Source organism: Zonotrichia leucophrys, chromosome 1A, assembly GCF_028769735.1.
Source record: "Zonotrichia leucophrys gambelii isolate GWCS_2022_RI chromosome 1A, RI_Zleu_2.0, whole genome shotgun sequence".
Classification (NCBI taxonomy): domain Eukaryota; kingdom Metazoa; phylum Chordata; class Aves; order Passeriformes; family Passerellidae; genus Zonotrichia; species Zonotrichia leucophrys.
In genome coordinates this window covers 14,852,282-14,867,210 of record NC_088170.1, presented here as the reverse complement: position 1 = coordinate 14,867,210, position 14,929 = coordinate 14,852,282, and the positions used below count along the sequence as shown (strand labels likewise).

The following is a 14,929-nucleotide window of genomic DNA, read 5'->3' as shown; positions in this document are numbered from 1 at the left end:
ATTCACATACTCAGGTTGCTTCCAGGTGCTCCCTCAGTAGTGGATGTAGTCTAAACTCTAATATTTGTTCATAACTGTCTCCCCTCTTTCTTTATTATTAATTATTTTTCAAGGCTGTCGATTTCAGATCTTATAAATTGTGGCTAATACCTTCTTCTGTGGAACATTTTGATAAATCATAGTGTGTCACTTTATATCTGTAATCTGAGTGTTTTGAAGTAGAAATACATACATTATAGATAAGGTCCAAAGCACTATAGAACATCAAGAAAATTTTAGGAGGAAAAAAGTTAAAGGTTCTTGCAAAGCTCCTGTCACATTTAATTGCTGATTTAGGCTTTTGACATTTAAAGCTATATTATCTTAATATATATTTTTCTTTACATTTAAATACCAGGAAACCATATAATGCAGGGTAGAGAAGAAGTTTCTAGTCTTATCCAAACAGTGTCATGAATTTAATTTTGTCCTAAGAAGAGGTGGCCCCAATCCTTAAACATGTGACATTTACATGGTGCCATGACCTCTAAGAAAGTTTACAAATATGTAAACACTTCCATGAGTGTATTTTTGAGTTGCAGCCTGTGCATGTTTGTCAGATGAGAGATAACATGAAACATTATTTTGTGGATATATATCCATAGTATGAAGACGCTGTTTAAATTTTAATCTAGCCTGGTTTTAAATATGGGGAAACAACAGATCTTGATGGTAGGTGTTGTCCATCTCTGAATCAGGCTCAAATATATTTTGTGGATTTTGCTATAAATAATTTTAAAATGTAAAGTTCTGTGCTAGATTTCCTCCTCCATAAGCATGACCAGCTCTCACTGAGATCAATGTGAGTTTATGAAGCTGAGAATGTAGAACATGGCTCGATGCATGTTTCAATAGTTCACATTGTTTTCCTATGTAGCATCTCTATATTGCCTCATTTGTATTCATTTTTCCTCTACTCTCTGCCTTCCCCAGCTGTTTGATCTGGTGTACAGGGAGGAGACATTGCTAAATGTGATAAAAAGTGTTACCAGGAATGGCCGTTCAATTATCCTCACTGCAGTGCTTGCTCTCATCCTGGTTTATCTCTTCTCCATCATTGGCTTCCTCTTCCTGAAGGATGACTTTATCATGGAGGTTGACAGGTTGAAAATCAGGACCCCTGCTGCAGGTATTGTTTTTTATATTAAAATTTGCTTCCAGTGTATCCCTTTTTCTGTCTACCTAACCTAACTTTTCATCTAAGGACATCAAATTTCTTTATTTGTGCCTGCATGAGAGCAGAACTGATTCCATATACCTTAGAACTCAATTAAGTCTCTGTGTAAAATTTAATGTGTATAGGGTTGTTTTAGTCTGGGCTTATTTGTTGAAATGCTAAAATCTAACACATTTGATTTATTATGCTTGTGTCACAAACTTGTGATAACATTAAAAAAAAATATCTGTATTTCCTAAATATCTTCCTAAGTGAAAAGCAGCTCCAAGTGGATTGTATTGGTTCTCATCCCACATTAAAAGCAGCTCATAGTAATTTCTGTGTACTGTATGAGGCATGTGATCTTAACATGTTCATTGGCTGTATTAATTTCATTGCTTTTTAAGCTTCATCCAGCAGAAATTTATTACAGAATTCACATTTCTACTGACAGTAGCATCTTTTAAATTCAGTGTGTTTTTCATGATCAGCATCCTTAGTGTATAACCCTGACTTCAGTAAAGTCATTGGGAGGTGTGGAACCAGTTTTAAGAAGGCCAGGATTTCAGCTTTGTGGAATGAGAGAGTTTAGCAAAGTGAACAGAGAGTTACAAACTTGCTTTGCTAGGAAAGAGCCAGGTCTGGTCAGCTGAGGGCTTTGTGTGTGCTGCCAGCCAGCCTGCTGGGACACGGGCAGGGGAGGAACGACTGGCTGCAGAGCTGTACTTGAGAATAGCTGCTGATTAAATTCCTCGAGGCATGATTCTCCCAAATGCTCAGCTCTTCAGACCTGCACACAAGCACAGAACTGGTGGAACCCAGCTGGGGCTGTGTGCACTCAGTGTTTGCCAGTCTTTCCCTGAAGTTGTTTTTCCAGGATTTAAAGCTCACAAACAAGGCAAAGGTCATTCAAGACTCATGGGCCTGGCGTACTTCTGCAGCTGGTTCAAAACCATATAAAAAAAAGAAACCTGACAGATTTCTTTAACATACTATGGGATTTTTTAATTTTTTTTTTATTTTTTCTGCCACTGATCATCCATTAGGGGCTAAATTTGCTTATATTTGACTTACCTTTCATTTTTGGGACAGAACTTTGGGTGTGAAGTTTCACTTTGAAAGGCAGTGACCATTTTAATAAAAGAGGCTTCACACAGCTCTGGTCTGATCCAGGGCAGCAGCTCCTGTGTGTTTGTGTTGCTTCTGTTGAGTTCTTGGCAGATTTTTGTGGTGTGGGTATGTTCTTGCTGGCTTCATGCATTGCCATTTCTGATCAAAAACTCATCAAGAAAATATGCTGACTGCATGTTGATGGAACATTATGCTTCCCAGGACAAGTGCTTTAAATTTTTTCTTTATAAAGTAGCAGAAAGAGTAAGTCAGAGTGCATGTTTTCTGCATTACACATACTGTCTTAGGCTGTTATTTTGTTGTATAGTTTTGCCTTCATTTTTTTCTCCTTAAACCTTTTTGTATCTCTAATTTGAAATGCAGAAAATTGTTGAAGGTGCACAAGAGAAAATTGGTTTGATAAAATCAAGCTGATGTACACATTTACCACTTTGGGAATGTTAAATTAGTGTTTTACACAAACCCATACATATTTACAAATGAGTACCAAACTGTGTTATAATCCTTGAAAACCCTTAAATATTCTACATTCAGGATAACTGAATGTCAGCTCGGTGTCCTTCTTGTCAGCTTTTGTGAATAATTTATCTAATGGTTTTTAAAACTGACATTATTTTCATATCTGACAGTTGTTTCTTGCTTTGAATATATTTTGTGCTCACCAGAAGCAGCTGCATTTGATGTAGATTCATTAATTTCAGGAGATGAAATGGGAATAGCTGTGATATACAGTAAATATAAAACTGTGTTTTTGTTCATTGTGATTGCTTTGAGCTGTTGAGGCAGAATCTTTCAAGGAGGGAGGAATTGCTGGTGTAATTTGTTCTGTTTTTCCTTCTTAACTCTCCAGCTCCTAGGAAATAATGATTTAAAACTTAACATCAATGTAGTGCCTGTCTTTTTGTCAACATCCTGCTTTTTCCACAGGTATTGGTGAAGTTCCCACTACAACTCTGACATCAATGATGGGAGCCTGTGCAAAGGAGAACTGTTCCACGAGCATCCCAGCTCTTAACGCAGGTCAGTACAGAACTTCCCTCAGACCAATGATCACTTAGAGCCGAGGGATCCCTGGAAATGTTCAAGGCCAGGTTGGACGGGGCTTGGAGCAGCCTGGGATAGTGGAAGGTGCCTCTACCCATGGCAGAGGGTTGGAATGAGATGATCTTTGAGGTCCCTTCCAACCCAGACCTGTGGTTCTGGGATTCTCTGATCTGTGTGCTGCTGTTGCAGGGACTTCTGCTGATGTGAGAAGTGACAGTGACTCTTGTGAGTCAGAAGTGATCAACTTCTGCAAGGCTGGGAGCTTAGTTGGCAGCTTTGCTGTTAATGGGAGTGCTTCCCACACCTGATTTCCAAATGCACTGACATTAATTTTGTTATTAAAAGAGCTTGCTGAATCATTATGCTTGAATGTGCAGGTTGCTTCTTGCCAAGTGACTTAGCAGAGAGAAGCAGCTCGCTGCTTGTCTGCAGCATCCTCACCTGCTCACACTGAGCACTGGTAGGTCCAGCTGGGGCCACAGAAATTCATTTTCATGGCATAGCATATCTGTCAGCAACCTTCTGTGTGTTTTTTCTATATGCATCTGGGCCAAGGCTGTAATGTAGCCAGAAGACCTTAGAACCCAGCTCCAGGCGCACATGTCTGTCTGTCTGTCTGTCTGTCTGTCTGTTCCCCTCTTTGCATGGGGCACAGCCTAGTTGAGTGGCTGGTGTTTCAGTGCAGGTCCTGTTTGGTTTGATGTGTTGTGGCCTTTGCAGTGGAGGTGTGTGCACAGTGGATGGTCTGCAGGCTCAAAGTATTTACTGCCACAGTTGCCTGTGGCTGCTGGGGGCTGAAAGTGAGGACATAAACTGTCCCTTACTGTGTGCCAGTATCATGTTGTTTCATAAGCTTTATTCTCCCACTAATTTTTTGAGTTTTTAGGATCAAAGCCTTCAGGGAGAGGGCTATAAAAGCAGGCTTTTTCTCCCCAGCTGGTGTGTAAACAGGCCTCATAAACAACATGGGAAGCTGTCTGGCTAGATAGAGAAAACAGTCTAAGAGCTATTGGCAAAGCTGCTGCATTCAAAGAGTAATCAATCAGTCAAAAAGATGCAGTATGGCTTTTGCCAAGCTCTTTAAATGATAGAAATCTCACATTTCTCATTGTTTGGGTACTGCTCCTTTAAAATCAAACCATAATGAAAGAGGGCTGACAAAACATCTAAGTGCACTCTTACTTAATCTTGAAGAGATTTTATTTGTCCCGTACCATTAAATCCCACCAACATTCAGCAAGAGCAGTTTTGCTCACCTTAGCCACCTGGTCAAAAGAATAGTTCTACTTTCTGTCTTTTCTTGGGACAGATTTCCTCTCTGGCAAAAGTGTGAGTGTGGTGGAATGCAAAGGCATGAGATCACCATCCCTGGAAGTGTTCAAAAGCTGTGGGGATGGGGAACTTGGGGTGTGGTTTAGTGGAGGACATGGCACAGTTGGGTGAGTGGTTGCACTCGGTCTCAGAGGTCTCTTCCAGCTTTAATGGTGCTATGATTCTGTGAGATTTGGGGAGTTTCACATTGCAGCACCAGAGAAGTCCACAGCTGTGTGTGGGAGAGAGAAAATGTTCTCAGTGGCATCTCAGTCCCCAGTGAGACAGGAATTACACTGCTTTTCAGATCAGATCACTGCTGATCTTTGCTTCTGCTGGCACTCTGCTTCTTCCTTGGGTTTCACTGGTGGAGCCTTGCCCAGGCATTGCTCTTACTGGTGAGGGAGCTGCCTGGGAGGCAGTGTGCTGTGCTCCCCTCTCTGCAGCCTGCTGCTCACTCTGCTCTGGGCTGTCAGCATTAAAATACTTCATCTCATCTGCCTCAGAGTCTCCCTCTCTCCACTCCAAAGACATTTCCATAGCACTTCAGTCTGTGCCTGGTGAAGTCCCTGATCACTTATAGGAACTTCACATCCTACAGTACATACCTCCTCATCCTCTGCAGCCCATAAAGACCTGTGCAGGAAAGGTGCACAGATACCTGTTTGTAAAATGGGACATTTCCAAAGAGCCATGCCACTGCCAGGCCTGGTCCTGCTCTGTGCAAGTTCTGCTGGATTCATGTGGGCACAGGTGTGTCTCACCTGATGTGCTCATGTGGCCCAGGGAGCTGTGGGCCATCAGATGAGGATTTTTGAAGTAAATCTCCCTATTATCCCTGCCCCATGATTAACATTTTGGGGCAGTCTTAGCCCTTAACCTGTTTTGCCTGCGAATTAAGCCTGCCTAATGCTGTCCAGACCCTCACAAGCCACTTTCCAGGGTGAAACTGCTTGCAAATAACCCCCCTGAACCTGAATTAACATTAATATTGGGTCCTTAACAACAGTGCACTCTACAGATCCATTCCTTTCTTTCAAGTCTGGGCACTGCTGGTGCCTAGAGGGGCTGAGCCTGCACTGTGAATGCTGTTGGGCATTGAGAACAGACAGCTGAGGCAGAGCATGTGCCTGTAGGGGTGCCTGGCTCGCAGCTTGAAGGCAGCTCCACATCTGGGAGTGGAATAGAACAGCAAAAATGATGTCTGTACACTCCCCACAGCCTACATTGCTGCGCTAGAGGTTTCTGCCAACTCTGGGCTGTCTGGTTCTCTGGCAAAGATCTTGCAACCTGAGCTTGCTTTTCTGGCAGCTTTTCTGGCTGGGATGCTGATGTTCTGTGTTGCAAGATGTGCAAGGTGATGTAGCTTTTTCTCTGAAGCCTGGCTTGCTCTGAATTAGCATCTCAGTGGACAGGGAGAGTTGGGTGTTAGGGCTGCTGGTACATAATTCCCTCTTCAATTCTCAGCCCAGGATTATCCTCTGTGTTCACCAGAATCTGATCATCTGCTGCTTGCAGCACCTGAGTCCGGTCTTGTGAACAGAGAAAATATTGTAGTTGTCTAAAACAAATAGAAGCTGTGGCTTTTTTGAAGGCTTTTTATTTATTTTGTGGATGGTCTCCTTCTCAAGAAAAAAAAAAAAAAATGGGGTATTGTTTGAAAAGAGGGAATAATAGCAGGATACAACACCAAAGATTAGTTGGTATGAATAATATCACTGTGCTAGTAAAAAAAAATCTAGGTATGACAGGATAAAAAAGGTTTTTTGTTTCAATCCTTTCAGTTTCAATATTTAAGCAGTTATTTTTAAATCCAGGATTATTTGTGGGAGTAGTGTCTCTAATGACCATATAGTTTAACAGGGAAGTCTGTGCTGATGTCTGCTTTTGCTTTTCTTTTTGGTCAAAGCTCCTTCAGTAGGGAGTTATTTCTCATTTAATTTGCCTGTGGAGCAGAAGCAGTGGTGGCAAAAGCAGCAGACACCAGCGCTGTCCTGCCCATCCCAGCCAGGATACACACACCACAGTCTGGGAGCCCAAATCCAAAATTAAATTTAAATCCAAATTACTTGTCTGCAATGTGAGTGCTTGCAGTCAATTCAATTTATCAGAGTCTATCTCAGTGGCCCAGATGTGGTGGTTTGGGGCTGTTAAATATGTGTATCAGTCAGCTCTCCCAGCAGGGTGCTGTTATTTATTAAACTCTGTTCCAATGAGTGCACGGAGCACAGCGAATGTGAATCGCTGCCTCCTCCCAAGTGAGCGTGTCCCTGAGGGGGAAGGAAGGCAGGAGGGATGGCAGTCACAGCCCTGACCCTTCAGCCAAGGCAGCAGCACACAGGGAACAGCTCAAGCAGGGCTCTTCAAAGGGAGCCTGTGGAAGCAGTGAGTATGTGGTGGGAGGGACTCTGGCCAAGGTGAACCAAGTCCCCCTGGGGTTTGGTGTTCCAGCCCAGTTCCTCTGCACGTTCAAGTATCTCCTGTACAATAGTACCCTCTGTGGCTCGGCCAAAACCACACAGCAGCTCTGCAGCACAGATAAGAGCAGAATCCAAGTTTTCAGGCTGAGGCCAGGGAGAGCCTTTCATTTAATGTCTGTCAGACCTGTGCTTGGGCACGTGTGCTGGTGGAAAGATCACGGACAGATGAACTCGAACAAAAGCCAGCCCCTCCTTCATGGTTTGAAATTCTAACATGACTTGGCTTCTACATGAGTAGGTAGAGGAATGATTTCACAGGAAGACAATCCTTTTACAAATGTGCTTCTAATTCTCTTTTTATATTGCTTCTTGTCTATGCTGCATTTTAGGGGGCCCACTGGAAAGGCAGTGGGAGGACTGCAAGGAGAAGGGGTTCTCCCATGAGCAGAGATGGTGGCTCTGGGTCATTAACAGCTCTGGTGGGAGCCCTGCTTGTGATTTTCTCCATCTCTCTTCAGGCTAAGTGGGCCTGATGTGCCTAAGTATGTCACCAGCAGGGATGTGCACATGGGTGGGGATGATCAATGAGGTTCTGCATGAGAAATACGAGAGGCAGATGTGTCTTGCAGTTGCTTTCTCAAACAGAATTGTGGCTTTGCTTGATGAGTGATTGTTTGATGCCGTGGTTCCTGTTTGCAGGTGAAGAAGAGGAGGATGGAATAGAAAGGACCTGTGACACCCTGCTCATGTGCATTGTGACCGTGTTGAACCAAGGCCTGCGCAATGGTGGTGGTGTGGGAGACGTGCTCAGAAAGCCTTCCAAAGATGTGAGTGTTTTGGCTCAGGAAATGCATTACTCCCTGTGCACCTCATGAATGCCAAAGTCAATTTTTCGAGGTTATAGACAGTGTTTGTATCTAGTCTGATCTCATGTCACATAGTTGACTAATCCGTGTGATTTTTAGATCCCAGATGGGATATTTAATGGGAAGAGCTAGGCTTAGTGTGATGATGATACTTGAAGAAAGGATTTCTAGGTGGTTGTTTACCACTTCTGGAAAAATGCAGAATATCATAACCTTCAAAGAGCTGCTAAGAAGTCAGCCCTGGGAGGCACATCTGCAGTGCTGTGCCCAGTCCTGGGCTCCTCAGCACAGCAGGGACAGGGAGCTCCTGGATTGGGGCCAGTGGAGGCTGCAGAGATGATTCAGAGCCTGGAGCATCTGTGGCAGGGAAAGGCTGAGGGAGCTGGGGCTGTCCAGCCCGGAGAGGAGCCCCAGCTGAGAGGGGCCCTCAGCCCTGGGTGTCCCTGTGTGCAGGGAGGGCTCCGAGCAGGGCCCAGGCTCTGCTCCAGGGCCCAGCAATGGCACCAGAGGAACGGGCAGGGACTGAGGCCAGGAGGTTCCACCTGGGCATTTTAGTTTATATTCAGCATGGCACCTGCCCTGGAATAGGTCCTGTTGTTTACTTGTACTGAACCAGCATGAAGATCAAACCAGAATTTAATCTGTTGTGGCATATTTTCTCCTCCAGAAGTTTCCTCAAAAATGTGGTTCATTTAAGGACTTCCCTTAATCTTTGGGTGGTTTCATGCATTTTTATTTAGGTTCAAAAAGAACATTACAAATAAAGGCAATCTAGCAGCACTTTGCTTGATGAGCCACACCATACATGTTATAAACAAATTCAGGATAAAGGATCTCAGCAGGGCTTGCAAGAGTCCAGAGACAGCTCAGATCTGCATGGAAGAGCTCCCTGTGCTGATTTTAGCAGTCTATATCCTGTCTCACAGACTGGGAGGTTCTGCAGGAGCCAAAATTTATCCCCAGTGGAGTCTGTAAGCACTTACAGACTTTGAAAGTGACCCTTTGAAATTGACCCTTGCCACTTAGCAGCTCTTTAATGCTAATTATATTGAGGCACTCCACAAAGGGTAGTGCTATTAGTGCTATTATTCCCATGAATGTGTGGGAATTGGAGCAATTGGGTGACTTCAGGTTTCTATCATGGTGAAGAAAAGGACTTGGGTAGTCCCTCCCTAGTCCTGTGAGTAAGGCTAGCAGAATTTGGCATATGAAAAGAAAGAACTGTAGCTTTGCTTGAGCTAATGTGAAAATGTTGTTTAATGTTTTAGATTTGTGCTATTTTTATACCTTATTGCAACCTTGCTATTGCAGGAGCCTTTGTTTGCTGCACGAGTTGTTTATGATCTTCTGTTTTACTTCATTGTCATCATTATTGTTCTCAACCTGATCTTTGGAGTCATCATTGATACATTTGCTGATCTCAGGAGTGAAAAGCAGAAAAAGGAGGAGATACTAAAGACTACCTGTTTTATCTGTGGTAGGTGTTACTGATCTCTTCAGATATTTGAGGGTGAAAGGAGTGAAAATGAACTATTCCTCAATAAATAAAGCTTGGACCCCAGGCGTGGTTATCTTTTACAAGGAAAGTGTAAAAATTCCAGAGGCTGATTCCAAATTTATTCCCTCTCAGTAGGAGACAGATTTGGTTTGTGAATTAAAAGCCAGCTTTGCTTAGAGGTGGCTTCACAGTCTCCACCCAGACTCCGAGGCAGAAGAGCTGTGTCTCACGCTTGCAGCATCACCACTAATGGAGATGGGGCAGCTGCTGACTCTGTTTCTCAGGGCTTGCTGTAGATGAAAGTGCAGCTTCTGTTTCACAGCACAGGGCATTCCAGAGGGGGAGCATCAGCAAGAGCTGCCCATTTCAGAAGGTGATATGAAGCAGGGAACCAAAGAGTTTGGTGGAAATCATCCCCACGCTTATTTTGAAATGCACTCACAAAGAGGGACAGGCCTTCACTCCCTGGGGGACTTCACAGACACCTGCTTTTTTGTAGGCTGGGTGCTGTTTCCATGGTGGTTGTACTGACAGGGATGAATGCTGTGCAGAGCACTACTTGTCTTTAGTGTCTGTGGACAAGAAAACCCAGGCAGGCAAACATTGGTGATTCCTCTCCTTCCTCACTTCTGGTATTCTTCAGAGATCTGAACCATTACAGGGAAAAATAAAAAATAATTCCTATGACTACAGCTCTGTAAAGACTGTGTGACAACAGAGCTGCAGGGACTTACCCTCTCTGCCAGGTTTAAGCCCACAGAAAATCTCACTGAAGCTTAAGTGGGACTCTTTATATGTTTGATGCTAAAAGTGTGCATAAATCTTTGAGAGATCAGGGCCTGGACTGCACACTATGTGCTTCCCAGTATACATCTAGAAAGAGCCAGAGCCAACACTTGTAAAACACTTTATGGCCCTCAGCATAGAAGGCTCTGTTAAACTGTAACATATTTATTATATTGTTATTGTTATTAAGAGGAAATACCACAAAAGAGAATAAATGCTGCGTTGAAAGACTTCTGTCAGGAATGCCTTCTGGCCTGGTATTTCTTGCTAGGCAGTTATGGCTTTTAAATTAAGATCTTTCAAATTTATGATCCTTTAAATTAAGTTAGGTTCCCTTCTCTAACATATTTAACAGATTTGCGTATTTTTATGTTGAAGTTTATTTTTTGGCTTTATGTTCTTCTCTTTTTGCAGGACTGGAGAGAGACAAATTTGATAACAAGACCGTTTCGTTTGAGGAGCATATAAAGGCAGAACACAACATGTGGCATTATTTGTACTTTATAGTTCTTGTCAAAGTTAAAGATCCAACTGAATACACTGGCCCGGAGAGCTACGTGGCACAGATGATTGTGGTGAGTCAATTTGGGCAAGTGCTTTATGCAACTGAGAGATGCTCCTTGCAGCTAGGGCAGAGAATATCTTTCGTTTCCTCTCTCTCTGAACAATAGGAGGTATCGATCTGTATTTTTAAAGATCTTTTCACATGTCTTAGTCTGCAACAAAACCCGGCCTTAAACATAATGAAAAAGATGAAGGTGCAGGCCTCAGTCTCCAGTTTGGCGTCAGTGCTCTCATGCTCTGTGGGTTCTGCTGCCTCATTAGGCAGAGCTGGGGCAGGAGAGCATGCATCATAACATCTGCTGCTGCTCCAGCTTTGTCCAGTGTCTCTGGGCTGCTGTCCAGAAAAATAACATCTCCTGCTGCACACTGAAACACGGGGTCAGTGCTCAGGGCTGGTGCTTCTCTCCTATGGCTGCTCTGAACATGCTAGTGAAAAAACCAAACAGAGCAGCCACAGGGATTTGAAGAGCCACAGAAACTGCCTTGTGAAGCAGGGAGAGTACTTGGATTCAGAGAGGGAAATGTGATGATGCTGGGCCAGAGAGGTGTTCCATTACAGTTTGTTTCCAGCCCGCTGCCGAAGAGGGTTTGTTCTGCTCAGTGACAGGAGTGGATTATCAAGCCTGGCTTGGGGCTTAATTTTTGAGGAATTCTGCCTGCCTGCTGGGCTATTCTGATGCAGCATTTTCTTCCTGTGGACTTGCTGGCAGGTATTGCAGTGCTCAGGGCTGTGCCAGGCTCTGTGGTTGCAGAGCTGGCATATGTCTGAATCCCGGAGGAGGCTGTAACCAATGCGCATCAGGCTTTGCTGTTTCTGCACTTCTGCAGCCACATTTCTTATCAAGACTATCTCCCTTCTATCCCTCATCAAGCCTTTGGCTGGACATAGTACCCAGCCTCATTACTGAGGTGCTGGGTGGCCTTTTACTCCCCAGTTTAGCCAAGGGGAAGATTCTTCTCCTTTCACTTCAGCTGTCAGGTCAGGCACCAGGTTTCAATCGATCCCAGCTCCTTTCTGCCTTGACAGTGCAGAAAGCTGGGTTATTTATTCTGCCTTCAGATGGGTGTCCAGGATAGCTGGGCTGACTCACCTTTCTCACTCTATTGAGAGCCCAAATGGTTAGTTTAGACAAGATGCCTAATTGGGAGCAGGCTAAAATTAGAGCTGACTGCCATGCACTGCACAGGCTTATGCAGGGCTTACCTGGAAGAACTCACATTAGTGGAAATGGTGGTGTTTAGACAGGAGTGTATGCTTGATTGCTGCAGTTAAATTGAGCTTTTGTAAGTGCTATTGCCACTAGAAGGGAAGGTGCTGTGGCAGGTGAGGGAAATCAGCACTCAGGTGCAGAGGAACAGCCTATTTCCTTCAATTTTGAACCATCAGTCTCATTGCCCAGCTCAGTGTTTATGCTGTAGGCAGTGATGGATCTGCACTTCTGCAGTTTGGTGGGTGAGGTAGAAAACCTAAAACAAATCCTTGTAGACTCTGTTGCATTACAAGAAATTATTCATCGTGGCAAGTTGTCCTGTTACCCGTGGAAATATTTTAGCTTATGTCAGAAATACATTTTAATTTCTGGAACCAGACTCTGGGGCCTGTCTCATTTGTACATTCCTCCTCTTCCTCTCCCTGCAATATTTGTAGGGTTTTAAAAGTTTGTGGTATGTATGTTAAGTATGAATGTTTAATTCCAAGAGATGCATTAATATTCATAATAAGTATATTAATCCTGTGGCAGCAGTGGTTTGACTTTTCTGATGTGTAATTCACTAATGTATTTTACTTCTGCATTAATTGCTGGAACTCCTTTTTGGATATCTAAAACAGAAAAGCACCAAAAACTCACGTGACCCCAAGCACTGCACTGATTTCTCAAAGCCCTTGTTGCTCCAAGGCAGAAGGCTGGTAGTTTAAGTGGTTAGTAGTAATCCAGATTGTGGGATTATTAAATTCTCTTTTTCCAGTTAAAGGTTATTTTGGATGCTGGAGAGGTACCTATGGATCAAGAAATGTAAAGCTTATGTGGGATGAAAGTATAAAGGGCAGAGTGGGAGAAAAAAGAGAAAGAAATGGTTGTACAAACTACAAGTGTCTGGTATGGGATTAGTAGTTGTGTCTTTGTGTAGTTTAAATTCCTAGTATGAAATCCAGGGAAGATGTGCTGCATAGCAAAAGCAATTGGAACTTCTTAAGTGAACAAGAAAAGGACACTTTCTCTTGGAGCCAGAGGATTTACTGTGTGTCACATGCATCAAGGAATACTAAGAAATTAAAGAAAATAATCTGACTGCAGGAATGGAGGATGATATTTGACTGGAGGAAGAGATTTAGAGATACAACTTTGCTTAGGACCAAAAGAAGAGTCAAAAGGAAAACTCTCAGAGGCAGTTTTGCAGCTGTCAGACATATGAGCTGCTGTAGCAAATGTGTTTGGAGTGTCCCAAACACAGCCTGATAATAATGAATTACACCACAGGCACGTGAGATGTGCTGCATTCCATGCACTAATTAAGCCTGAGCATGGCCTTTGTCAAGACAGATAAGCTGATTCAGACTCTGTGACAACCTGAAAGCTGTGTGACCATCCTTGTGATGCTGGGAGAGGTGACCAAGTCCCAGGTGGGACAGCACATGCTGGTTAGGATGTGGCAGAAAAGAGACTTGAAATTAACTTTTCACAAGGGACTTGCCAATGGAATTAGCTCATTGATGAAAAAGGCTTGTTGGGGGTGTATGGGATTGCAGGAAATATTTATAAATATGGGTGGTTGGGATAGCAGGGCAGTCTCAGGACCTCTTTGAAAAGGACAAGGTGGAATGAGATTTTATATTTCATACTATACAGAATATGGCTGAAAAAACTCTGTGACTCATACTCCTGGAAGAGCTCTCTTCATTGTAATTGTTTTTGTTATGATCAGGAATACCTTCTGTGGCTGCTTCTGTAGCTTTAATGGGTTCTGTGGAATTTAATGGAATTCTGTGTTTTCACAGCCAAATCACTTAAGGAGAACTTATACCCAAATCCAGTCTTCAAGTCCTTCAATACACATAGGTCAAAATTTTGGAATATGCTGCAGTACCTTTAATAGAAAGTAGAGTTTAGCTCCAAGTATCATCCTCACTGTCCCTACAACTGCAGTAAGGAACCAGTTATCATTTGCATTTGCCTACCCCTGTCTTACAAAGCATTGCAAAAGTAACAATGATCAGTATTAACTAAACACCAGGGAAAGCAGCTACAATTTCTGATAGTCCTTTTCTCTATTGCCCACCCTCGTCAGAGCCCAAAAATATGACTGTCTACTTTGTATCATTTGTCCAGCAAACAGTGCAGCATCTGGTTGGAAAGGTTTGCTGATAGCACAACAGATAAAAAAGCCAGGAAGTCTGTTCCTTGATTTGGAATGTTATTTGAAATGCTGGATGCCAGAATGATGGGAATTATTTGCACATCATTGATCACCTCTCCAGTTTTTCAGTCAAGAAGGGGAAAGAAACATGTGGGTGATGTTGTACACACCCCTCACTCAAATGCAAGATTCTTGCAGACTTCTAAGTTCACTCGTATTTCTGTTCCAGGGCTTGTTTGCTCCAAGGTATTCCCATTATCTGGCATGTCTCTGGCCTCAGATGACCTTGGGGTAGAGCACTTCTTTTACTTTCTTGCTCTGGAGTGTGGACATTGTCTCTGCAAACTCCTGGTGTTCCCTGTGATTTTGGTTTCCCCAGAAGCTCTGTGTTTGCTTCAGTGCTTAGCATACTGCTCTGAGCAGTGACTGAAGTAGTCGGGACCTATGCAGCCTTCATAAAGTAAGGTATTAATTTTTCTGGGATTTTTCTTTTTAGAAAAAAGCGTCAAGCATAAAATGTATTCTAAAGCAGAACACAGTTTATACACCTCGAGCTTCATGGAGATGTTGGTGGGAATAAAGCACTTCAGCTCTTCCAGTGCTGCCCTTTCTTCTTGCACACTATCTTTTATCAGCTTTTGGGTAAAATATTAATGAATATTAAAGCAGGGCAGTAGGTTTTATTATCTGTTTGCTCTCCAGGCCTCTTTTATGAAGTCAGACAAGTATTATACAATATCTGAAGAGACAGAAACTT

The 14,929-nt window shown here is 43.2% G+C and overlaps 1 protein-coding gene across 7 annotated transcripts in view; it reads left to right on the top strand.

Moving 5' to 3' along the window:
- The window catches only part of ITPR2 (inositol 1,4,5-trisphosphate receptor type 2), a 244,366-nt gene that overhangs the window by 208,979 nt on the left and 20,458 nt on the right, over positions 1 to 14,929 (top strand). For all 7 annotated transcript variants that reach the window (XM_064701183.1, XM_064701180.1, XM_064701196.1 and 4 more), the window contains 5 exons: positions 973 to 1,168; positions 3,254 to 3,346; positions 7,801 to 7,928; positions 9,279 to 9,444; positions 10,666 to 10,826. In XM_064701183.1, the coding sequence (XP_064557253.1) occupies positions 973 to 1,168; positions 3,254 to 3,346; positions 7,801 to 7,928; positions 9,279 to 9,444; positions 10,666 to 10,826 (744 nt within the window). The remainder of the gene's footprint in view (positions 1 to 972; positions 1,169 to 3,253; positions 3,347 to 7,800; positions 7,929 to 9,278; positions 9,445 to 10,665; positions 10,827 to 14,929) is intronic.